The sequence below is a fragment of the Anas platyrhynchos genome, chromosome 7 (assembly GCF_047663525.1).
Source record: "Anas platyrhynchos isolate ZD024472 breed Pekin duck chromosome 7, IASCAAS_PekinDuck_T2T, whole genome shotgun sequence".
Lineage (NCBI taxonomy): Eukaryota > Metazoa > Chordata > Aves > Anseriformes > Anatidae > Anas > Anas platyrhynchos.
This window is the reverse complement of record NC_092593.1, coordinates 27,251,948-27,278,327: the sequence shown is the minus strand read 5'-3', so window position 1 is coordinate 27,278,327 and position 26,380 is coordinate 27,251,948. Positions and strand designations below refer to the sequence as shown.

The following is a 26,380-nucleotide window of genomic DNA, read 5'->3' as shown; positions in this document are numbered from 1 at the left end:
ATCATTATTTGGATTTGTCCATGACTGATGCTGCTTAGCTTACCCGGAATTTGGAATTGCTAGAGACCAGGTACACTGGTGTATCCTCCAGGCAAGTCATGGAGAGCTTGGGAGGTGGGCCCTGCTGCAACCCGCCAGCTCTGCTGCCCCTGTGCAGGAGCTCTGCAGGTGGGCCTTCCTCCTGTCAGGCCTCCAGCCAAAACAGGACGTCAATGTTTGTCTACCTGCAGCTCCTAAAGCAAATAACAAAAGAATCTGGATAAGAGAGAGATCAAGATATATAACCTACTGCCACCCCATGTCTTAAGTCAGGACAGAAAATGCTTCCCAGTAAATTAAGCCTCATATACCATTTTTCCCCTTCCTTCAGTATTTATAGTCTACTAGCTGGATCCTGAAATATGATTAAAGAGAAAGCAACAAAAACCCCCTTCCAAGAGCTGCTGAGCAGACTCAGCATCAAAGGATTTCAGAAGCAGAACATTAAAATACACTGTAGGAATCAAGCTTGGACAGAGCTTTATGCCTAAAACAAGTTTTCCCTGTCTCTGATTTCTGTAATTCCTTTAAAATCCATACAACAGCAGCTCTGTTGCACTTCATGAGCCTTGTCACAAGTACAAGCCTTCAAGTTGACACATTTTAAAAATAACCCATGAGTAAGATCTTGTTCTCATTTCTGTAAAAACTCCCCTACTGATGATAAAAACTGGTTAATAATTTAACAAAGTAATCTGAGTGTTCTAAAAATGGCACAGTGCCATTTATATTTAAAGAAAGTGCTTAGTTATAGGAGATTAATCTGTGAGAGAGGACTATTATTTAGTAAAGTAAACGCTTCCAAACCATCTGCATAGATTCCTAATATTACCTGCCTATGGGTAACTATAGGCCATTCATTCCTTAACCAGATTGCTCTCATGTTCGAGAATGGTTCCATTGAGAAAAGAGTGGCTACTTACAAGATGAAATATTAATCTACAAGAGGTTAATGCACTTTGATCCATGCAATTAAGATCTCAACTCCAACACCCTACCAAGGCCCCAACAAAATCATGAGAAACGTTGTCTCCCTACAATCAAGTTTATTGATCTGAAAATAATAATCTGAAGAACTGGAGGGTTTGTGTTTCTTCAGCAGATTCTGAAAGGTTGATAATCCCCAAATTTTCAAGGACTTCCAGTTATTTTGGAATGCCAATTGTTATATATACATTTCACATCACTGAGGACCCAATCCTCATAAACACCTAGCAAAGTCTGGGAATGACAACCAGACTCTAAAAGTCAGTGTGTATGTTGATTTGAAAGTGAAGAAGGTCAAAGTTAATGAGCATTTTCACATTTAAAAGCATGTTGCTTTTAAACAAATTACCTCACTTTTCCCACCTTTAAAACATGAATGTCACCAGTTTATCATGAAGAAATAATGTAAAGAATAACTAACTGGAAATGGAAAATGGAAAAACATCAATATGTGTTTTCATTGTCTGGTTAGTAGATCCCAACACCCTTTACATTCACCTTGCAGGTAAAAGCACAAATATATTTTAAAATGTTTTGTGACTGACATCTGTGTTCCAAAATGTTAATAATTGAACAGTTTTATTACTATTCAGACAAGTTAAATTTTATAACCAAATTTATGAATGTAGCGTACTGAGCTTCTGGATAGCTGAAAGTGAAGCCTGAAAGAAAAAAAATATGGTTCCAAGGCATTTTCTGATTTGGTTTAAAAATAGATGCTTTTGACATACCACACACAAAAATAAAGCTATAGTTAGCTTGCCTGAGGCAGCTGTGCAGCTGGGAGAAGCACGTACACTGGCAGCCTATCTGTGCAGTCGCCTGTGTTGTGATACATGTTATCAAAACACCCGTTAAGAATACAGCAAGAATTAGCATTTTGGTTCAAGGCACAGCAACAGGAAGTGGTCTTTGATTTTCTTATCCAACATGTAAACCATTGAACAAAAGCAAACAAAATAGATTCCTAATTGGAAGCAGCAGATAATGAACTCTAAGGCAATTAACTTTCTTGGCTGGTTTGGTGCAAAACAGGTAAAATTAATGCTTGGTTTTGTTATTATCGTTATTTTTTAGTTTTAAAGCACTTTCACTGTGATAAATATATAAATTACTTTGCTAGACAGTTGCATCAAATGAACAAGCAGAAACATTACTGGAATTACAAACAGTGCTATGAACACCCCCCATAGAACAGGGAATCCTATTTAGGGACAGATAGGCTCATTTCTGCCACTGGAGGTTTCTGCACTGACAGTTGATTTCAGACCAACCATGTGGATGAATATTGTGCCACAACTGGAGCATTCTGACTCTAAAACAATAAAAAGCCTTACAGAGTTCAGTTGAAGCTTAGAATCAGGTCCCCCAGAACTGACAGAAAGCTGCTGGTAATCTCTAATTAGATTTGGACTCTTATTTGCTGTATTCATGTCATATTAACCTCTGCTGAACGGGGCATTCACAGCAATTCCAAAGCAATTTAATACATATAAAAAACCAAAACATATTCAAACTGCAAAATTAGGAACCACATCCAAACTTTCCCAAAACTCTCTTACTTCAATGTAATTTGTTTCAGATCCATCTTTAAATGAAACACAGTCTAACTGACTAATAAGCCCAGTGTATGCTCAAATACAAATGGATAAAGGCTTGATAACAGCAAAAACCATGAAGGGCTTCTATGCTATATCCAAAAATTTCTAATCAAGAACCATGTTTCCTGCCCCTTTACTTAATGCCTCTTCAAGCATTAATTTTCAGAATAATAGACATATATTTTGCAATCACAAGAGGAAAAAATTCCATGTGTTCCAAGTGATAGAACGCTAAACAGCTGAAAAAAGAGCAGGTACACTCCCACACAGTGCTTACAAAATCATCTCCTGAAGTCTGAGATGCTATGTGACCTTCACTTACATCAATTGCATAAAGTTTCACAGAATCACAGAATAGTTGAGGTTGGAAAAGAACCTCTAAAGATCATTTAGTCTAAAACCCCTGCCAAGCAGGATCACTTAGAACACGTTGTGCAGGATGGCATCCAGGCAGGTTTTGAGTATCTCCAGAGAAGGAGACTCTACAACCTCTCTGGGCAGTGCTCTGTCACCCTCAAACATTTAAATGTTTACTTAAAAATTAAAAAAAAAAAAAAAATAATAAAAAAACACTTTTCCCCAGAAAAACATCAACACTTAGTATATAAATACATCAGAATTCATCATTTAGAAACAAAACTGTGAGCTTTCCTTGAAAGTACAAACATGAGAATGTGATATAAGTGATAGTCCTCTTCACTTCAAAGTGTTAGAAACATGAAAAAGTTAACCATGTCTAAACTTGTGCTGAATTTCAGCACTCAGTCCTTTCAAATCCATTTATAACCTGAGCATTTTGACTGTCGAGACATCGATAATTGCACAATGTAGCTCTTTAAAAAGTGTTGACGGAAAATAAAATAACAATAATAAATAATAAAACACAGAAACAATCAAAACCCAACCAGCCAAAAAAAAAACACCACACAACTTAAATACTTTGCAAAAAATTTCCACATCACTCATACTCCTCTGGTAGCTGATGTCTTTTCGCCTTCTCCAGATGTTATTCAAGAATTTAGTAAGAGTCATACAGCCTGATGACAATGGAGCTCAGATCCACAAGCCAGCTTTTGGCAAATGTTAATTCTTTCCCCTTGTAAACTTGAGAGAAATTAATACATTTACAAAGAAAAAATAAAGCACTACCATGCTACTGAAAACAGACTAGGAGGTTGAACTGATGATACAGACATGCCATGGTACACAAACAAGAAAATGAAAACAAAACCCCATGTTAAAGTAAACTTAAATAAGAAAAGACAAACAATGTGAACACACCTAGAAATATTTGCAATTTCAGCTCTCCAATAGAAATTTATCAAGCTTTTACTAATAGCAAATTTAGTAGAATGCAATAGAAAAATGCACTAATCTGTCTGGTATTACTGGCCTAGCTGTTCTATATTTTATTTATTTTACACACATCCCTATGCTTTACAGGCTAGACATCGCTGAAGTTTAAGAAAGGAGATAAAGTGATAAAGTATAAAAATCCCCCTTACAGCAGCCTGCCTTTTTGCACAACTCCACCGATCTGCTTTGGAGAAAGCAATGGCAGCACAAGTCAGCAAAGGAACCCCATTTTAAATCCTGTTCCGCAACCCATTCTCATAAGAAGCTATTTCATTTAATTATCAGCAATAGGAAGCCAAAATACTATCTCCTTACAAACACAGGCAAGTGAGACCATACAAAAGAAATAAGCAAGCAAATACAATAATAATAAGTTCAAACCCCAAACAAGCCCCAAAGAAATAAGCCACAGCATATGACCCTGAATATTACATTTGCAAAATACTCATTAAATCTAATTAACACTAAGCTAGTTAGAACAAATTACTGAACACATGGCAAAGCTACCCAATACAGAAATCTCACGCAACAACAAATGGCTCTGTGAACTTAGAGGAGATGATGGGAACACATGGCTTGCCAGAATACAACTGAGAGATATTTATGACGAAATCTCTGTTAAATAAAATGTTTCATAGGCCACAATATTTCTGTGCCCCCACCTTCCCTGAATGAAAGTCTATAAAGAAAAAATTGTGGATGAATTACAGAAAAAAATCTGTAAATTAAAGTTTTGCACACTCCACAGTTAAATGAAATAAAGGGAAACAGAGGACTTGACCCATTAGCTGCACTAAGGAGATGAAAAGGATATGGTAGCCAACAGAATGCTTTAACCAGAGACATATGTGGATACTTGGCTCCCTTTTAAAATTTTCTTGAAAATTCAGATGTATGAAGGCATGAGCAATAGCTACATAATTATTATATTCATGTTAGAGCCAAATGATACTCATCACACCCTAATCTCAGAGAAAGTAAAGATGGAGAACTCTGCATTGCAGATGGAATTCTTATTTTAAAAGGGAGGAGCATGAGGGAGAAAAATATTTTACATGCAGAAAAAATGAACACTAATTTTCATTGTAAAAGTCTCTATAAACTTGGAAGTAAAAAAAACATGTAATATACAATTCTGTTACTGTGCTATCTTCTAAGCTCTTAAAAAAAGAAGTACATGTGCTTACCAATGCATTTCCCAAAAAAACACTGACATCTAAAGTAAGATTACTGAAGATAATTCTGGGTAATATTGAACACTGAAGAGTTCTTTACATCCACAGAAAGTGCTGTATGAACATTAACTAATTGTTGTAGGTGAAAATATGCTGACTTTGACTCCAACATTATCCTGACCACAAATTCCATCATATATATGATATGTTGGCAATAACTCAGAAAATGATGATTTGCTAGAATAGCGTGGAAAACGAAAGCATTAGATATTTAAAAATCCAAGGCCATGAAATATCTGTTGCCAAAAACTCAGCATGCTTACTTTTTGTTGTATGCAGACTGAGTCTAATGCTATTGAAAAGAAGAAAAGAAATGAAAAGCCCAAGCATTTCCATCATTTTTTGGACAACTTACTGATTAGTCATCATTAGGGCAGAATTACAACAGATGCTTCCAGTGTTTGGAGAAACCCACTGGTAGCCACATACAGCCTTTGAACTTCTAGCTTTTATTTATTAAACTGTTTCTTCTAAAAGAAATAGGTGCACAACTTTTGCTATAACCTTTTTTCCCCTCTAAAAGTTGCTGAAAGGAAAAAGAGGAGCACTACCAAAGAGTTATTATTTATGTATTAAGCAAATAAATGTAAAATACCAGAAGAATGATAGAATCTGAACTAAATCACCACAGAAAGTAAATGGATTTTTGTAACTGTTTGCAAAGGTTCAGACAAAACGGAGATTAATGTATAAGGAAGACAAAGACAGAAAACTGAGTATTCATTGGTTTTGTTTCATTTTATCCCTGCTACAACTGTAAGTCTTACTCCTCATTTCTACATGTCTTCTTAGCACTTCAGTGTATTAAAAGGCAAGTCATGCATGTGCATTGTATCCACAAGGGAAGCAACACTCATTCTGAGGATTAAGCCTATCTCCTTCACTGTTAATTCTCTCAGCATAATCTTCAGACCAGCAGACAGCTCTCAGCATGAGCTAGAAAGGACATATTTTCATTGTTTTGACTCTACAACTTGTTTCTGCAATATTAATAACTAAATAGACTATAATCAACATTTTCAGTTGCACTAGTGCCAATGTCAATGCAATATGACACAGCAAATAGGAAAAGCTGACCAGCTTTAATACACTAAAATACATTTTTGAGGATGCAAGAGATCAAAAAAGCTATTTACAAATGCTAGTTATTTGTGAAGAACTGTTTCAGTATTCCTTAAAGAAGGAACACTGACAGAGAAAGCTTGACAAATAATATGAGCTATAATAATGTATAATAATGACTTGCATTCGTGTCTCATCAAAAACAGTTCTGAACTTCAAGAACTTCAATCATTACGACTTCCAGTGACACAGAAATACAATAATTTCATGCATTAAACCACTAATGACTCCAATGAATCCAAAACCAACTAAAACCAAAAGTTTCATCATAACTCTCAAATATTCCAGTTTAAACTAGACCTCTACTATACTTGACACTCTATAAGCAAGTTATGAATTGCTCACATCTCCCAGGAAAGATGCAATCACCCAATTTAAAATTTGGTTACAGTATGATATTTGTAACTCCAGGTTTAGAAGGTAGAATTATATCTTATGCATTTAGTGAGGCACGTTTTGACAGCACAACAGTGCTTAAGTAGATAATTACACTCAGACAATATAATACATAATAATCATTAAGGATGGATTGAAAATTGCAAAGCATCTCCTGAAATTTTATGATGTATTAAAGCCTCAAGAAACAATGTCTACGCTTTTCAACCATTCGTCCATTCAAGCTGACACATTTGCATGCATCTCTCCTGCAAAAGATTATGCTGTTTCAAACAGGCACTGTTACAGACAGAAAATGTCTACTAAATTTAAAGAACAAGGTGTTCTATGCAAGGTAGTCTATTGTTCGATAAAATTGTATAGAGTACAATTCTGGTATTCTATTTACCAGAAAACATTTAAACTATTTTTACACAGTTTCAAAGGCTGTTCTTCTGCATGCATTGCAAGATCATCATAATCAGGATTTATTTAGTCTACAATTATGCAGAATCGATTGGCTTCTCTGTAAAGTAGAAAACTATTTAATATTATGATACTTTCAGCAACTGCCCTCTTTAATAAACATGCCCTCAAAAACAAAACAACAAAAACCCAACAGTGTTCATGAAGTTCTGCGGGCACCTTGCCAGCTGGTTGGTTTTCTTGGTTTCCTGCTGCCAAAATGCAATTGAAGACATCTAAAATATCTCCAATGCTTTTTCAGTGCTATCCTTGGATGTCATTGCTTCAGTTACCACAGGATGGGATGAATCCTGGCTTCGTTGCAGTCAACAGAAGACGCCACTGGATCAACACATTGTAGTTGTGAACAGCTGTTTAAATTACGATTAGCTTTCTTCAGAAACATAGCTTACTGAATGACACTTTGTGGTGTTCTTTCCCCAACAAGTTATATATAACAACTATTTTCAAGTTAATTAATACATCCAGAATTTAAAAAAAAAAAAAAAAAAAAAAAAGACTACAAATACATTAATTCGGTCTTTATTTTATTAAAACAAGATTGACTCTGCTGAAGGAATGAATAAATTCATAACTGTATAACAATATAAGCAAACAAGGAACAAAACCTTTTCTTCTGGGCATGCTCAGACTTATGTGAGTACGGAGTTTTCAGAAAGTTATCATCTGGAATACTGTGAATCACACCAAGTAAGTCACTGACAACAAAAATTGCTGAACTTCAATTGCATTAAGCAAGCGAGGTATGTTTTACTTTTCTTATCCCCAAAACATCAAGAGTTGACACACTGTTCTGTATGAATTCAGATTGATCCATTGTGAGGCAGATTTACCCTAGGTGAAATAGAAGGGAAAACAGCTAAATAAATTAAGATTTGTCATCCCACATCCTTTTAGCACTAGTCAGTGAAGTAAGACTCTGAAGCACTGAAACACAAATATGAACATCTCCTCTACACTTCAAATCAGGACACCATCCACTTCTGTTACCTGTCACTAATTTATTTCCAGGTACTATACCATGTCCTGTAGCTCTTCATAACATTAAGAAAAAAAAAATCCAAGTGCATGTCTGAGAGCTGAGGATACAAAGAAAGAACATCCAGCAATATCACTTGAAAAGTCTGTGACACTACGTTAGTACAAACACATACTATGTCAAATGACCACAGACAGTAGAGATAAAGAAGCAGATTAAAAAAAAAGTTACAGAAAAAAGCTACATAAGGCAAAAACGTTTCAAAATACATTCCCAATTGTAAGAATGTGAAAACCACGAAGATGTGTTCTCATTCAGACACAAATTTAGCATGAATCTTTGGATTAAGTCATAATCACATTATAAAGACAACTAAATATCTCATTGTATGCGAGTCCCAGTGAGGAGCGCTTCGATACTACAAGCACAAAAAGAACTAGAAAATGAAAAATCCAATCAGAAAAAAACTGAAGAACTGCTAAGGAGCAAACATCAGACATCTAAATCCGGGGGGACTTACTATTCTGTTTGCTTAGCACCTAGCACAGTAAGAGTTTAGATCAAACTCAAGGATCAGAATACTAAAAATAAAGATCAAGCTGCTTAGAATAAGGTTTAAAAAATAGAATGAGTACTTTATGGAGAGGGACTTATTTAAAATTATTAAATGTACTAAAATTACAAGTACAAAATTATGGAAGGTCAAAAATGACATGCACAGAAGAAATAGTAACATTTTTCTATTCTATTCTATTTTCTATTCTATGCAAGCTATTCTGCATCTAACTGCTGCAAGTTAGATTCTAAAAGCATGACTTTGTTCCTCTTTAGTCAAGAAGTCTTTTCTTGCTTTTGCACATTAAGACATGAAACTATACTGGTAAGTACCTTTGTCCAATGATGAAAACAAAAAAACAAAAAAACCATCCTTTCAATTTCCATGAGAAAGCATTTCAGCATTCAATTTTTCCATTGCTGTAGCCTCTACAACCATGTTCTGAAGTTTTGGCCATGATGTCAATGAACAGTGTGCTACTCAGTAACAGCAGCAGAATATATAATATTAATGAGGAATTAGTAAAACAATTCCCCAAGATCCCCCAAAAACTCATTTGTCCTTCATGCACATGGTATTTTGAGTATATCTGCCTTTTTTTTTTTTTTTTTTTACACATATTTTCATTAACTCCTCTTCCAAGGCAGATTCTGCATTTGCTTCTCTCATACCACAATCTCCCCTCTTTCCTAGTAGTCACTGAGCATGCACAGAAGAGGTGTTCAAACAGTCATAAGAGATGCATAGAATAAAATCTGAGCATACATTAAATCTCACTTTTACATTGTCAACCACAGAATTGTTTCCAGACTTGGACCTCAAGTCTTCTATAATAAACGTTGTTAGAGTTCATCTTTATTTATTTTTTTTTAAAGGTAAATACATAGCTACTTACACTTTTAATTAAATAACATTTTTCTGTTAAAAAAAAAAATAAACAGCTCAACACCTAGATAAAGGGGTCTATTATGTACCCCGCCGCCCAAAAAAAGATGCTAAAAAAGTTAGTCATTGTATAGTCCACAATATACTTTATTACTCTCAATGTTTCAAGGAAATTTCTGTGCTGGAGAAACAAGTTTGCAATAAATGAGTATGGAAAACAGTATTTTTGAGTGTAAACAAATACACACTAGCAATCAAAGTAGAATGTGCATTAAACCTTACTCAAACAGAACAATCTATACTTTTCATATTTACAATATTGTGAAAAATTAGATTGAAGAAATTAGATAGGCAAACATTCTTGTATCATAAAAATATGTCAGAATGGGACTTAAGAGTTAATTTAAAGCTTTGCTTTAAAACAAACTTTATCTTAAAAATCTTTTTTTTTTTTTTTTGCTTTAAACCTTTAATCTAAAAATTAGGCTTTCTATAAAAACCATTCCATTAAAATTTTGCTTTAAAAAATCAGTTTTATATTAGACAAAATATTAAATTATACAGGCACAATTAGTTTAGAGCTATAAGAACTCATAACCCCTTTTTTTTTTTTTCCAGTGACTTGTAATCCAGTCATAAGATTCTTGTCAACTGACAACCATAGGAAAACTCATCCATAGAAACAGACTTTATTTCAAAACTAAAAGAAAAAAAAAAAAGAAGCGTCAGATGATATTTGACTTCCAATTTAGTTTCCAGCTGGTTTAAGTACATGCACATCGTTGACTTGTCCTGGGAAATATGCACATTTATATAGTTGGATTTTTTTCTTTTTTTTTTTATGTATTTTTTTTTTAAACAATGAGTGGCTTATGATGACAGCTTTTACATTTCATTCAGATGCTGTATTTCAAAATGCAACATTTCATAGCACAGCTTTATCTCAATACAAACTAGTGACCCTTGGCACTTCAGAAAGCGAATCAAGAATGTGTTTTGATTTTTTTTTTTTTGGGGGGGGGGGAGGGGAGGGAGAAAGCACACACAAAGCACACACATAGTGTGTAATGGCAGAGAGAGCAGGGTCTTGGTCTTTTATATATGCTTTCTTTTAGCATATAAGATTTATTGTAAAGTTATTTGTCAATTTGTATACTTGTACAACAGATTATATAATATACCAAATTGCAGATTTGCAAACCAGAGCCCTGACTGTGACGAAGTTTAACTCTCTGCTTAATTTAATACAAGTGAACAATTAATTTTGATTTTAAAGTATAGAAACATCTTAAAAACTAGGGTTTTTCTCCTAAACACACATTAATTAAATAAGCTGTCATCATAACAACTAAAACAAAAGCAAAAAAATAAAAAAAAAGCCTTCCCAAAGAAAACAAAACAAAAGCCAGAAACAAATATAACCCGAAGCCACAGAACACTACTTTTTTTTTTTGCCGTAGACAAAATCATAGATCAATGGCCTAACAAAAATCACTAATTGAATACAATTTATTTATTTGTTAAATTCAGCTTATTTAAATATCTGTTATGAAACAGATATTTTATTTTTAATATATTTAGATGGATGTCGCTTTAGGTTTTACTGAATATTTAAAAGTAGTTTCAACTACAGCACACAAAAACTAAACCAACAGTATGCCCAATTAAAATCAAAAAAAACAACCACTGGATGTCAAATTTAAGGTTAGAACAACTCACTGCTACTTGTCTCTAACTTTTCCATCCCCTCACTAAGGAATGTAAATTTAACCTATAAACTTTAGTAGTAAGCTATTTAAAACAAAAAGCAGAATAAAGTAACCCTACAACTGTATTTTCTTTTGGAATTTGAGGTTTCAGTATAGCCACCACCATTGGAACAGTACTCAAGGGAGACATATTTCCTTACCAGCATGGTCCATTATTGCTTGGTAACAGCCCACAGTGACTTGTTGCCCAAAATAACTGATTTGGACATGGTTTCAAGAAAAAGTTGGTATAAAAACATGTATAATTGTATTTTGTTTCAAGAAAACACTGAATTGATCTGAATTGTATCATACTGTATTAATTTCAATACCACTCCATAGGCAAGTATATACCATACGTGTTGAACAAGATGTGCATATATACAAACACAAAATACATACACAGAATTCACCCCAGATTAAGATACCTTAAATTAATTTTTAGCATGAGTTATGTTTTGCACTTTAAAATTATGTGGAAAAAAATGAGAATAGGCACAATAGTACAGCTTCTAATTTACCCTATTGTAGTGCACTATGACGCACTGATAATACCATAAAAACAATATGATACTATTCAAGCTCATTTGTTTTGATGCACAAGTGAAGTCTAGCAAATAGGGTTAAGTGCTTTTAACTCAAATGCACAACTTCTGCAGCTTTACACAGTAGAACAGTGCAATATATGCCCCATATATAATGTCCCATATATCAGGAACAAGAACTCAGTTTAAAGTTGTACCTGTTTCACATTAGACTGGCTTTGCACTTTCTGCAGCTCTAACACTTCAGCTGCTTTGTCTATGACCTCCTTTTGTTCCCTTCTTTTCCAGGTGCTGGCTATAAAGAAAAAAAAAAAAAAAAAGATGTTTTGGTGGCTAGCTCTCACCTGGTAGAATGAGACAGTTTCGAAGTAACGGTACAGCAGTTCTTGAGGGTTGGTTCACAGTGCTAGGGTGACCCCAATCTCCACTTACTTCCCAGCTTCTGACTTTGGAAGAAGCTCTCTGGCTTTTTAGGAAAAGATCCTGGCGAGACTTTCTGCCCCTTTTCAGGAATCCCTGTGACGACTGTTGAGTTCAGAAAAGTCCTTTTTGGTTTCCTCCTCACCTTTATTTTTTTAGCATCAGGCTTTTCTTTCTTAAGGTGCTTTCCCACTGTAGTTTTCCCTGTCTGGCGCCTGTGTATGGAAAAAGCAGAAGATTTCTGGGCACAAGGAGAAAGTTTCCTTCTCAGTCCCTCTTTTTGCTGTTTTATAGTTCTGGAAGTTTGTTTGCCTGTGCTTACTCTGCTTCCCCTCCTCCCAACAGTGCATCTGACAGACATAGCTCCTGCAGCTTTTTTGGAAAAAAGTGGTTCTATACTAGTGCCTTCTTTTCTCTTCCACATTGCTTTTGGATTCTCCCTCTCTAATCGCTCACTCCTGATGGAGGTCAGAGGAGTTTTGGTAACTCTGCTGTTCAAAGGAGTTAATCTACAGTCTCCTTCTATCACAGACGGGTGAGAGTTCAAAGGTGAAATGGACAGGTGTTTCAGAGAGTTCTCAGAGTGACCAGATACAAGACAATCTGTTCTTTCTACAGAAATCACGGAAGATCCATCTGCTTTTTGACTTGATGCTGTATCGTTCCCTTTACCTGGGTCTGCCAGAAGAGTTGCTGAGGATGAGCTATAGAGGTCTGACCAATTGCAGGACTTCGATTGTGTGCCTTCTCTCTGTGCATCGGCTAGTTTCCTCATGTTTGCATCAAAGCTGAGACTTCTGAAAAGCTGTCTAACATGGGTGGGCTTTTTGACCTTTTCTCCAACAGAACTCTTGGGAGGCATTTTCAGAACTCTATTTGTCAGTGGGTCATAATACTTCAAAGAACACTGTTTGTATTTATACCTTATAGAGTCCTTGCTATCTGTGGAGTTACGATTTTTCCTCGTTTTAGGAATGTCTACAGGTTTACCTTTACACTGCTTTATCTCTGGACATGAAAGTACATACACTGTTGTCTTGGGTTGCACAGGGCTCATAATCTTGCTATAGGACTCGGGAAGTTTAAGGGCACATAGTCTAGTTTTCATGTTTGGAGTCTTTTCACCTTCTGACCACATGGTGCTTTCTTTCTGATCAGCTTGATCAGACTCCTTTCTAGCCATTTTTCTTTTTGTTACAGGGTAATCCAATAGACTTGTTTGTGTGCCATGGCTAACTTTAACCACCTGGCATCTTGAAGCTAGGCGCCATGTCCTTTTCCTAGGCATTTTAAGAATTTGTTGGTTGCATAGCATATCTGAAGCTACAGATTGGTTATCAAAATCAGAGCCACCACTTAAAGCATCATTAAATTCTGGCAGTGCTTTAACTGATGTACTTTCTACTCTGTTACCCTCAGCAGCATCATCCTTTTTCTCGTCTTTCTGCTTTTTTCTCTTCATTCTCCTCCCCGTAAAGTTGGCTGTGGATTCGCTGTCAAAGTAGCAGCGAAAACGACCTTCCCTGAAATCACGCACAAGTTCTTCAATTTTTATATCATCTTCATACATTATTTGAGACCAAGTCTTTCCCACAAAAGAAGGAGGCACATGAGGCAGAGCTGGAAGAACTGGTTCTTCAGTATGAGCTACTACATCCCGCTTCACTTTTTCTATTTGCTGCAATGATTCACCTTTTAAAACAGAAGAGAGCTGTGTTCCATAATCTTTATCTTGCAAACTTATTTGGACCTCTTTTAGCAACTCTATGTCTTTTACAGCTGCCTTGGGTAAGTCTGTTCCTGATTGAATAGGTGCATCACAGTCAAAACTCATTTCAGAGCCCTCTAAATGAGTACGATCCAGAAGGGATGAAACAGTTAAACAGAGATTGTTCTCCTCTTTGAAATGAAGTTCTTCATATGTGGTTCCATGGCAGTACTTCAGAATAACATTTTCAATAGTTTCATCCACTGAACTTTCATCACCCACGTTTGTCTTCACATTTTTGCATCCTGCTAGTTGTGGGGAAGTCCCAAGATCTAGGGAGCTGTTAATACCCACAGTATCCCTGAGATGGAAATCAGACACCGAAGTTTCATCCTGAGTTTGTAAACCATCTTGTTTTAAAAGAGATTGACCTGAGGTAATAAGTAAAGAATCCCTGTGCCTATATACAGGATTCTGTTGTGAAACTGAAGGGTATTTGGGGTGAGCCAGCGCCAGAGCAGGATTCAAGCATGGTTTCAATAACACATCCCTATCGCCTATCTCTGTTCCTGTTTCATCACATCCACTATGTGGAATCGTATTTGATGATGACAAATTCTTAGCATTTTTTTCTATTTTAGGATTAACAGAAGAACTAGGTATTAAAGGAGTGACAGACAAATGGTGAGGTATGGGGCTCACAGCTGTAAACTGGTCTTCATGGCTACGATTTGCAGTTTGAGCATCTTTCAGGACATCCCGTTTCTCATTGCTACAAATGCCAATAGACTGCTGGGATATTTCTACAACACATTCCTTCTCAGTTTTTAATTTCTGAGTAAGTGTTTGTGTTACAGAAGTTTCCTTTGGGCCCTCATGAGAGGGACATGGAGCAGAAGAGCACATGTCATCACTGGACTCCTGGTCTTTGCTGGAAATCTCCTGTGTGCCTCTATTCTTTTTCTCCGTCTCTTCTGAAGACAGGCAAGCAATCCTAGCAGATGCTGAAGTGATTTGGAGTGGCATGTCATCATAGGTTGGCCTAAAAGAAATAAATAAAAAAACCCAACTATATAAACACTGTAAATATGTTTAAGATTTTTTTTTTTTTAACAATAGCTTTTAAAAAGTAATTACCTAGAGTGCATCACACCTAATGAACAAACACAGGATTCCAGCTCTACTATTTTAACACAGAAATTCCATTAGAAAGTGAAACAAGAAATGTTCCACAAAGCAAAAGACAACCCGGGCATTGGTTGGTTACCTTCTCCATGCAACTATCCATTAAGAATTGCCAAACTTACGTTATAATAATTTTATAAAATAGAATAAAGCAAGAAAACTGAAGAGTTTTCATTTGTTCAAAGCTGTGAGCTTAGAAGGATGTTCTTTCCTTGGTAAAACTATAATTAATTAAATAATGAGCTTTTGTAAAGAAATGGAACTTTATAATAAGGCACAGAATTAAAAATACTATTGACTATAAACGCCTCTTTCCCTGCAAAACACGTTTGTCTGATAGGAACTCTGTACACATTCCCACCAAGGAGTTTCATGCTTATTGCTTCTCACAGACATACCACAGCTCTAACTCACTTCTATAAGAAGCCAAGTTATGATTGTTCAGGCTCACTGTGACAAGAGCGCACTTTTATATATCCTAGGACTGGCCACTCTGTTTTTAGGACTGCCTCGAATAAAATGCCTATTTCTTGCAGAATTAACAGAACAGACAGACAAACATGGACCATTTCTTATATACCACAGGAACCCACAAGGTTACAAATATTGGAACAGCCGAAAATAAAATAAGAAAATAGTTTTAAAATGTAGCAAATATAGCTAAAGGGAGAATACGATGCTTCCCCTGAAAGTTTTGACCAGGCCTTTTAAGAGTCAAAAGAGATGTGTGCTTTAATGCATGCCATGCATCTTTTGTGGTACATTCATCTGCTAAGGACGTACTGTGAATAAATTCTATTGTATAGTAATTTCCTTGGTTATAAGCATTCAGTAGTCAACATGTTGAACTCCTTGAAGGACTCAGACATTAATGTGTCTGATTTTACTAAAGTTATTAATTAAGCCTGCTGATACCAAGTAAGCCTATAGCAAGTATTTCCAACTGGCTACTTCATACTGAAAAACAATCACAGAATTTTTCTGAATATAGCTATAGCTATATATAGCTTAGTCTTTTATTGTGAAAAATAGAAGAAAAAGAATTCTCACATTAGAATTACTGTTTTATGATTGAAAATTAAAAAAAAAGAGGTTTGGCTACTTTAAAAAGAAATAAAGTTGACTTGGCCTCTATAGAGATGACAAAACTTAGTGCAATAAAAAACACACTTCATAGGATTATCACCAAAACAGAAACAAAAAGCAAAGCAAAACAAACTGAAAAAAATGCACCAGTAAATCACACTCAAAACCACATATTTCAAGGCTCAGGATAGGACTCATTCATGATCCAACATGAGATTTGTTGGATCTTTCACGGTCTCTCTCCCACTCTACCCCCAAGCCAGAAATAAATTATTTTTTCCAGCCAGTTACTCATTTAACCACTGTTTAATCTCCAATCACATTTTCCTTAGCTTGCTTGTAAGTCTCATACAAGAACATGCCAAAATCTGGGGTTTTGATAGATGGCATGATAGATGCAACAGGACAGATGGTGCCGAAATGGATGATTCTCTTCTATTCACAAGGTCTGTTACCCTGTTAAAGATGACCTGATGTGATTTTCCTTGACTAAATCAGCAGTAACCATTACTCATCAATTCACTGTCTTCTGGATTTTTATGAAGAGTTCATCTTTTCAACTGCCGGGGAAATACCATAATTTAAGCAAAGAAGTCTACAAGTAGGTCCTCTCTGCCCTTACTTAAAATTGACAATCTTTACGTTTTTTTTCCCCAGTCCTTCTGAAACATCCCACACAGTCTCTGTGGCCTCTCAAAAATAATTACTAACAGCTCTGAGACTCCTTCATAGAGTGCTGAAATCTCTATTAAGTCATGTGAGGAGAACTACAGAGTCACTAACAGCCATAAACAAAACATTTTAATGCAAAATAGTATTGAAATTGAAGTTATTAGAAGACCAAGACCTATGGTATTTCACAGTGCAGGGACTGAAGCAACATTCATCAAACATAAAAAGCCTTCCAAGGAAACAACAGCATTCACATGAACATCTTATTGATCAAAGTTCCCTCCTATCAATTCAACTCATAAAAAAAAAACAACAACACACACTGGCTATATAAAAAAGTGATGAAGCACTGGATGCTATTTATAACAAGGTAATTTGAAGAGTATTTTACTTTGGCAATTGGTATATTATTCTTCACTCAGTTGAGTGATGTACATATCAAGTATTGGCTGTCAATATTTGCATTAACACACCCAAAGAAAAGAAGTTATTACAGACTCACTACCTACGGCTCCATTGATAAAGTTCATTTAAGATTTTTCCCAAGTTCAAACACTAGATGTATTAGGCAGTGATAAAGGAGTGGGTAAAGAAGAAAAGATGGACTATTTAGATATACAAGAGTCTTTCATTAAGGTCCTTTGGAGTCTATTCAAAAACTAAAAAATTATTGGTGGAGGAAAAAAAGCAATCAAAAAACAAACTGATTGCTAGTATAAAATAGATTAAACAATCTTCATGATGACAAAAAGATCAGAAGCAGAATACCCTCTTGTTCAGGCTAAGTTTTATGACTCACTTGCCCTTTCAAAATTTTTGTAAAGTATTAAAATCTGCAGATGACAAAAAAATGCTGTATGGATCCTGTGAACAAATAAAGGAATGCAATGCAGAGGTTGAGTTCAATTTTGATAAACAACAAGGGATACAACTTACAACACACTTTGCATGAGCCTAACAAGCCACAACAATTTACCAACAGCAGTACACAACTCCTCCCTGCTCAAGACGCAGTGTTACTTTAAAAGGAATGAATACAAGTTATGACACAATATCTAATATTCCTTCTGTAACTCCAAAAACGTGATTATACACCACTGGCTGAGGAAGTGTGATATAGAATACAGTGGAATTCTTTTTTAAAAAGAAAAAGGAGGGGGGTGATAAATTCATAAGAGTACAGATAAGAGATATTAGGACTGACTAAGCACAAGAAGAAACCTCTTAGAAATTAAAAAAGAGGATTATCATCATTTGAATGCAAGGTAATGAAATGCATCAGATAATCAAATTATGCCTGTCAGCTGAACTGCTGTGCCCTACTGGTGCACACACCTAAGCACTGAGGTAAAGAATCTTTGTCAACTTCAAAATCTTATAGATCAGAATTAAATCTATTTGTACTGGTTTTGTCTTCTCCTTTAATCTTTTAACTTTCTCAGAGTTCTTCTATCTTTGTCTGAAACACTCAGCATCTGGATGCTGCTAGAAAACTGTATATAGCACTAAGTGGATTTTGATATGGATAAGCTAACAAATTCCCAGGCTCCTCGCTCACTTACCAGAACACGTGATTTTCAGAAACTATTTACAAACAAATGTTTCTGGGGGATGAAATAAAACTTCAGTTCTGAAGTTAGGTACTTTTGGCAGTTTTATGACAAAATACACCAAAAATCAAATAGATTTACTCTCTTAAATGCTCAATATTTCAATATTAGTTCTTTATCGAAAAAACAATCACATCAAGAATTTGGAGGAAGAGATAGTTTTTCCTCCCCCCCTCATCCCCTTTTTTTTCATTTTTTTTTTGGACCATGAGGAAAGGCAGAACACCAATATCCTCTGAAATTCAGCAAAAGGCAAAGCTCAGATGAATTTTTTTCCTTCTGCCACATCACTACTAGTGACACTGGTTGGTTCTGCAAAATAAATCAAGGCTTACAAATATTTTTATAATCCTTTTAAAATTACAGTCTTAAGATCCCTTGTGTGAATTCAGCTTCTGCATGGTTTGTATAAGCATTTACTTTGTGAAACTATGCATCAATGCAAGAGATTTTATGTAAGAAAGAAGAGAATCCTATCCTTACCCCAGATGCTACTTAAATCACTTTCTGACTCAGTCTTTTTCAGAGCAGAATCACAACAAAAGTCTATTCACGCTCTCTTCCATCTTTGGTTTTCTTCCTCCAAACTCTGTATAGATTTGGAATTATTCCTCCCCCACTTGTCAACCTATTTTATCCAGGCCTTGTACATTATTTTGCTTATTCTATTCATTCTACCAGCAACTTAGAGGAAAACGGATAGCTTGTTTTTTTACTGATTAGCAGATTTTATTCACCAAATGAAATAACCTTGTATTAGCAACACCTCAAGAGATATCTACCTTTTTAATTTGGGTGTTGCCTTAAAGTATATACTGCATTTTCCAATAATGAGAGATATAGAGAAAGTAGCAAAAAAAAAAAAGTTATTTATCAAAATACAATATACTGGGTTCAGATTGGGATTTTTGACTGCCTGTCAGAACATAACAAGGAATGAGACTTAACAGATCTTTCAGCTGGCCCTTCTACAGAAAAAAAGTTTATACGCCCTCTTATCACTCTTAAACGTGCACGTGATAAAGAGAACACTTCAAATCTGAGCAATGATGAACTGGCCAATTAACTTAATTCATGCACGTAGTAACTCTAAGGATAACAAACTCCAATAATAATGGATAAATAAGCATAAGTATTCACCTGACAAGCACCACATTCAGCAAGCCAAAATTATGAACTCGATACATACCATAAAATGTACTGTGAAATATATAAATTAAGCCCACAGTGTATATATTCTAGCTGACCAGTATATTCCTTCTTTTCATCAGGTCTTCATATTTAATTGGTATCAATGGTGTTATATCAAATCCTTAAGCAGTGTAATGAAGTTTAGAAGTGCAAAGAGAACACAAAAGGAATACACTGGACAACAATTACATAAATACACTCTTTTTCATATTGAAAGCAATTTGGAAATTTCACCTCAAATGGGCAAAACTTACTGTTCAGAAATGGAACAGAAATAAGAATTCACAATACATGCATTCTACTAGGATACATTTAAAAACAAATGAACTGTATTATACCTGCTGTCATGGTATCGGTGGGGATGATGCTGCAAAACATCTTGCAGGAAACGCTCCATCAAGCTACTGGTACCCATACGATTCCTGCGGTAAGTGGTAAAATGTCTGTGCTGGGAGCTGAAAATATGCTGATGGAAAGACAAAACATATTGCTAGTTTAATATCATTGTTGACACACTGACCTATTCAGAAAAGTTACTTCCTATGTTCAGAAAAGTTATTTCCCAGGTTAAACGTTTCTCCTTACAATGAAAATGTTTAAGTAGAAAGGAAAATCTTCAATCTTTTCTACTAAAATTCTCATTGCATCAAGGCCATAAGAATGCTTAGGGAGTCACAAATAATATACTAAAATGTGCTTAAACCCCTTCTGAAATGGAATCTAAATCAGCAGATCTGAGAGATGCTCACAAATCTCTTGTGATTCGTACAAATACTCTAAACATATCTATAAACAATGACTAAAAATATTTTTGGACTTCATATGAGCAAATATCCCATAATTCACTCAAACTGTGGAGACTTTTCATAGAATAGAAGATTAAATAGGCTCCTACTCTCTAGTTAGAAAAGTCTAAAAGATAAGAGACCAACAGAGTTAAACACAGAGAAGTAGTTGATCAAACGTCTTCAGCTTTTATATCCAACATACTAGCCCTAATACTTGACACAGTCTATACAAATCTTAAAATTAAAGCCACTGAAATAAACCTAATGAGTGTAATGCACAGCAGGGTGACACTTCAGAAAAGCAAACTGCAGCAAGCATGCCGTTCCACCAGCTTCTCTTTAACAGGTAAAAGTGATTCCTCTTCTCTGTGCACACTCAGTACAATTCACAAATTGCTAATTTTCCATTGTTCAGTGTTGGTTGTTCAGTGTAGAGAATGACATTTTGTAAGCTGATAAAGCCTATCTGTACTTCTTGCTATCTGCTGCTGTGTTATGCTGCAGGCTTCTTACCTGTTCCAGATTACTGTAGTGTACATGGCAGCAGTTGCAGTATCCTTGCCTATTCTGCATGGTGGATACTCCAGGCCGAGGATGTTCTTGCCCTCTTGTATGCAAACTGAAAGAAGCAGGTAATATTACCAAGACATTTCAGTACAAAAAACAACATTGGTTTGTTAATTCAAGTTCTTAACATAGAAATCCTGAATATCTATCTTACTACAGAGCTGCAACAAACTTGCAAGATAAACATTTCTGTTTCAGAATTATAATACCAAATAAGAATACGTATTTTAGGCTATTCCCAAGCAAATTTAACTAAAGAAAACTTCTTCTTAAATGCAGAACAAAGGATAACCGGCTGAAGGCACAGCTAACACAAATTCTAATTTGAGTTGACTGTAGTCTGAAGAGAATTGTCTCTCCAGAAAAAGTCACAGTGCCCCTTACCCCTAGTTTTAAGAAGTGTGGATACAAGACAAAAGACCTCCATGATATATTTGATCTCTATCACATCACTGTCATCCATTACACAAGATGACAGTTAAGATTGAAAAATGGGTAATTCCTGTTTTACTTTGTGCTAGCAGTAAACTGGATGCCAGTTAGATTATCACCTAACTCACCTGCTATTGCTGTCCTGTTGTAGCGAACCTTCAACACCCTGTCTTTCCATTCCTGTAGTAAAAAACACAGGAAAACAAAGAGGAGGAAGTCGGTTAACTCCTTTAATTTTTACTTGTCAAAACTATCATTTTAAAGGAAGTTAAGAAGTTTAGAAATTCAAAAAAAACATTTAGAGAGACCCTTTCATCCTCACGGATGCTCTGTGAGGTTCATAAAATAAACTTTATGCCTTCATGGCTGAGGTAAATGGGTATATTTTTGATATGTCTGGGATCAAGATTAGGCAATGTGTACTGATAGACTCATATATCCACGAGCACTGAAACAAAATGCACAGTGTCTTAAACAGCTTATTAAAAGACACGAAAATTCTGTCTGCATGGAAACCTGTAGATAATTTAGAAGTCACTTTTTCCATCTAAGCTCCATATTGAAATTTTGAAAACTGAATTACACAACTGAATTTCAGGTAAACTAATGCGTCTACTATTATTATGTTAATAAATAACTGCAACAAAAAATATGTACTTTAATCTCCTCACCTTGTGCTGAAGAAGCAGAAGCTTCATCAGATCGTTTGATTCTGTCAAACATCTGTAAATCAAAAATGAAACTGAGAATAAAAAAAAAAAAAACCACACCCATCCTCAAGCTCATCCTTCAGTCCAAGCTCCAAGCTATTCATATGCACTATATTGTTTCAACTATAGACCTTGACTTAGTTTAATCTACACTGTAAAAAACAATTTCTGCTTTACTAGGTTACCCAAACACTATATTTAAGTATTCATGCTAGCTTTGACAGGAGAATGGGACAATTTATGATCTAATTAATTAAATCAAATACTATATTTATGAATACGGCTTAGACTGTGTTAGGTTATTAAGCAGTATTATTATTAAATTCATTTAATTGCTTAATTTATTGTCCTTACATTAAAGATGGAAGAGGTATACTAATAAAAAACATACAAGATCTAGACCAAACAAAATAATCATCAAGGCCGGAAAAGTAATCCTTACTGTTCAGAATACCTGCAAACCAACATTGAGCCCCACAATTTTTAATTAAAACCTGACTGCAGCAACATACGTCAGGGTTCCCAAACACAAAAAGCTTCCAAGATTCACACAGTCCTTTTACGTTACAGAATAAATAAAAAAATAAAAAAAGTCAGCCTTCTTGAACAAACCTTAGTGTCATCAACCTTCTTCCTCCACCAAAGATGATTCTGGGCTAGCACCCAGTAAATGCCAAACGGGAGGCCATTTGCAGTGCAGGACACTTATCTCTTCTCATCCCATCTGTCAACAATAAAGAGACTTTTAAAATAGAGTTAGTAAGGTATGTTTTCCATGCCCTTGGACATGTAAATTTTTCTGTACCACTTTGCAAACAGCAAAATTAATGAACATCTTTCTGAAGTCTGCAGTATATCTTTCTTTTTTTATTATGGAAGTAGTTCTGACAGCATTTCCTCCCTAAACATTAACTGTTCCTTCTGGAATAACTCTGTTCCTTCTTTTCTCCTCATAGACCCTACATATTAAATTTTGTTGATGCTATTGTTCATGAAATTAAGTATGTTTCTACAGTAACAGAAAATAAATTCATCAATATTAACCAAATTGAAACAAACATATTTTGAGCATCTTTCATGAACCTACTCAGAAAAAAGTTTTCTTTCATTTAGGTTATGTAAATCCATTAGATATTGCAGCAAAACACTAACTTGAACTCTTACAGTATCCTAGACATTCAAAGCATTTTATGAATTAATTATTACATACTCAGTGAAGTATCATAATTTCCATGTTACAGACTGGGAAAGGCCACAGTAATTTCCACAATCCCTGTTACTAGCATCACAGTGAAAGTACCACATCCTGTCTTAAAACTCAGGACTTAGTAATTCCTAGACCTGCTCTTGGCTTACCATTTATGTGATTGTGAAATGACAAACCTAGAGCTTCAAATCAGTGACTTTTACTTTTTACAACTATGTTTTTGTTGTTTTTAATTGTTTGGCTCTTTCCTCACTACACACTGTACATTATACATGTAAAATAGGAGGGCTGCTAGAGCAGTTATGGTTAAAAAGGAATACCTTAAAATGTCAATTCCAAGACACCCCCCCATACTATTCCTGTAGTATATTGTACTAATTAATGTAATTAAAAAAAAATAATAATTGTTCTTAGAAACCTTGCTCTGACTACATTATTGCCACCACCAAGTTTGCATATAAGGAACATTTACACCACCAACATTAGGATCCTTAATTAAGAGCAACAAGAAGCCTGTGTTCTTGCATGTGGTCAGGAAATTGTCTCTTCCACATCAGAGTTCAGAGCAGGAGTCAAATACGACTATATGTACAACTGTTATTGTGCTTTTGATCTTTGACATTGATTTGCATTTGTTTTTCTGGTTTTGTTTGTTTTTAATAAAAGGCAATTACTCCAGCACAGGGTACATACATTAACTATACACAAGAAGATGGAACACTTTAGCTTTGCCATTTTGTACCTGAAAGTAATAAATTGACAAGAGCATCAGGGCTTTCAGTAAAGTTGATGCATATCACTGTCAGACAGCAAGAACATGTAGTGCCCACAGCTCCAAGAACAATATGAAAATCACGACAGGAAAACACTTGGAAGCAAGCAATATCCAAGAGTTGAGGAGAATATAAAAAAATCCCGTGGCCTTGAAAACCTGACCCATGAAAAACTACTTACTGATAATCAATCTGATCCTGCAAGCAGGCAAAACAAGCTCATCTGTCAACCGAGAAAGGCTTTCTTGACATATCAACAGGTCTAAGGCACCCTGTTCAGTGCCCTATGCACAGCTGGGACCCAGAAAGATGTGAAGAAAAAGCCCACAACACTATCTTTTGTGAATAATGCACTATGGAAAATAACTTGTTCTTTCTGTTTGTAAATAAGTCAATTGACTGCAAATCTAAGGTTTTACTATACACATACTCTTAAGATATAGCTGCAACTATGTAATGTAGCAAGAGTGCAGTGGCCACAGAGGAGGCTATCCCACTCACTCCAACCGATGAGAAACAGGGAAGTGCTCGCTCGTTTCAGTCAGCAGAGGGCACCGCAAACATTTATCCACTGCCCCAAAACTGGATTACAACACCTCAACATAAAAACGCTTGATTTCATCTCAGAAGATGCCAGAAAGCGGCAACTACTGTATGTTGGAGAAAAACTACTACAGTGGTTCATTACTTTCTTATTTCAAGGAATAATTTACGTGGTGGTGGTGCTCTACTGAGAGATTATTCATCTGCAAGCAACAACCCCTAAGTCGAGTCATGCAAACTCACATTTAAAGTGCAGTAACTCCAGACTGTGCAGGACTACTAAAATAGCTGAGTTATTCCAGTCTGCATCTCCTTGGCAACTTTCTGCAGTTCAAGGAGATTGGATGGACCAGATTTTCTCACTGTGGAGGGGGTCATGCTAGGGGAAACTTGTGAAAGCCTGTGCTACCACTAAGTAAAGGAGAGGTGAACATCTGAGGAAAGTCTGTCAGACATATTTCTCTGCAAAGCTGACAAGAGACAAAAAAACATTCTCCTCATCTCTGTGTTTTGTGAGAACCCTGATGAGCAGAACAAGCTGAAAATCTGAAGGGACACAGATCCTACCTGGCATCTGAGGGCAAGCTCAAATCATGGCCTAGTAACGTACAGGACGCATCCTATGTAGATGCCTTATTTATACTAATAAAATCTGGCAAGCCTGACTGCAATCCTTACTTTATCAAAGCAGACACTACATCTATAAATGCACAAAGGATTTTTCAGATTTGCAGGCTTTGCTAAGAGTATTCCGAATGTAAATATCTTAAACTGATGGATTAAAAAATAATTTGTATAATTTTTCATTTAAACACTTTAACACTGGTAAAAAAATGTAAACTGTGAATGTAAGAGCAACTGGCTCCACGCAGCAGCATTTGATTTCATAGATCCTTCTAGCCATAAGTTTAGTTTATGCCCCTTGCATCTGAACACCAACAAAAGGCACGAAACGTACACAAAGAAGAGCCAGCAGCGCATCTGGACAGCGCATCGGCGGCCTCAGAGCAAGCCTCGTGCCGACAAGTTCCGAAGGAGCAGCGGGGCCGGCCCGAACCGCTCCTCCCCAGCGCCTCCGCTACCCGAGCTCGCTGAGGCAGCGCGGGGGAAGCGCCCCGGGGGCGGCCGCTCCCTGCGGGGCCGCCTCAGGCTCCGCGCCCCGTCCCCCCCCCGGGGCCGGCGGGCAGCGCCGGGGCCGGCAGCGAGCCGAGGCGGGCCGGGCCCCGCCGCCTTCGCAGCGCTCCGCCCGCCCCGCGCGGGGGGCTGAGGGGGCGCCGCAACCGCCGCCCGTTAACGCCCGTTAACGCCCGTTAACGCCCGCCCGGGCTGGCCCCAACGGCCCCTCCCCTGCCCGCCCGCCGCCCGGCTCGCCCCCCGGCACCGCCTCACCTCCGTCCCTTCCCCGCAAGCTCTTCCGTGCCGCGCCGGGGTCAGGGGCCGCCATCCCCCGCTTCCTGCTCCGGGGCGGCGGGCGGTGCCTTCCCCTCAGCGCCGTCCCCTCAGCGCCTCGCTCCGCCCGCTCGCGTCCCCGCCTGCCCCTCAGCCCCGGCGGGCTTCATGGCGGGGAGCAGCGG

At 36.6% G+C, this 26,380-nt stretch overlaps 1 protein-coding gene across 6 annotated transcripts in view; it reads right to left on the bottom strand.

The window, feature by feature from the left end:
• ZDBF2 (zinc finger DBF-type containing 2) overlaps window positions 1–26,330 on the bottom strand; it is a 37,148-nt gene extending 10,818 nt beyond the window's left edge. The window contains exons 1-9 of one of the 6 annotated variants that reach the window (XR_003498626.3): window positions 26,196–26,330; window positions 22,896–23,007; window positions 22,245–22,296; window positions 21,702–21,753; window positions 21,088–21,193; window positions 20,125–20,252; window positions 12,480–15,084; window positions 12,112–12,209; window positions 7,708–10,321 (exon numbers count right to left, since the gene is read on the bottom strand). Coding sequence is in view for 3 of the 6 variants with exons in the window: in XM_027462286.3 (XP_027318087.1) it covers window positions 10,316–10,321; window positions 12,112–12,209; window positions 12,347–15,084; window positions 20,125–20,252; window positions 21,088–21,193; window positions 21,702–21,753; window positions 22,245–22,296 (3,180 nt within the window). In the remaining 3 variants the exon portion in view is untranslated. Of the gene's footprint in view, window positions 1–7,707; window positions 12,210–12,258; window positions 15,085–20,124; window positions 20,253–21,087; window positions 21,194–21,701; window positions 21,754–22,244; window positions 22,297–22,895; window positions 23,008–26,195 lie in introns of those variants that run through there. The other 5 variants (XM_027462286.3, XR_003498625.3, XM_027462284.3 and 2 more) reach the window with 5 other exon arrangements.
• Between the last annotated feature and the right edge of the window lie 50 nt (window positions 26,331–26,380).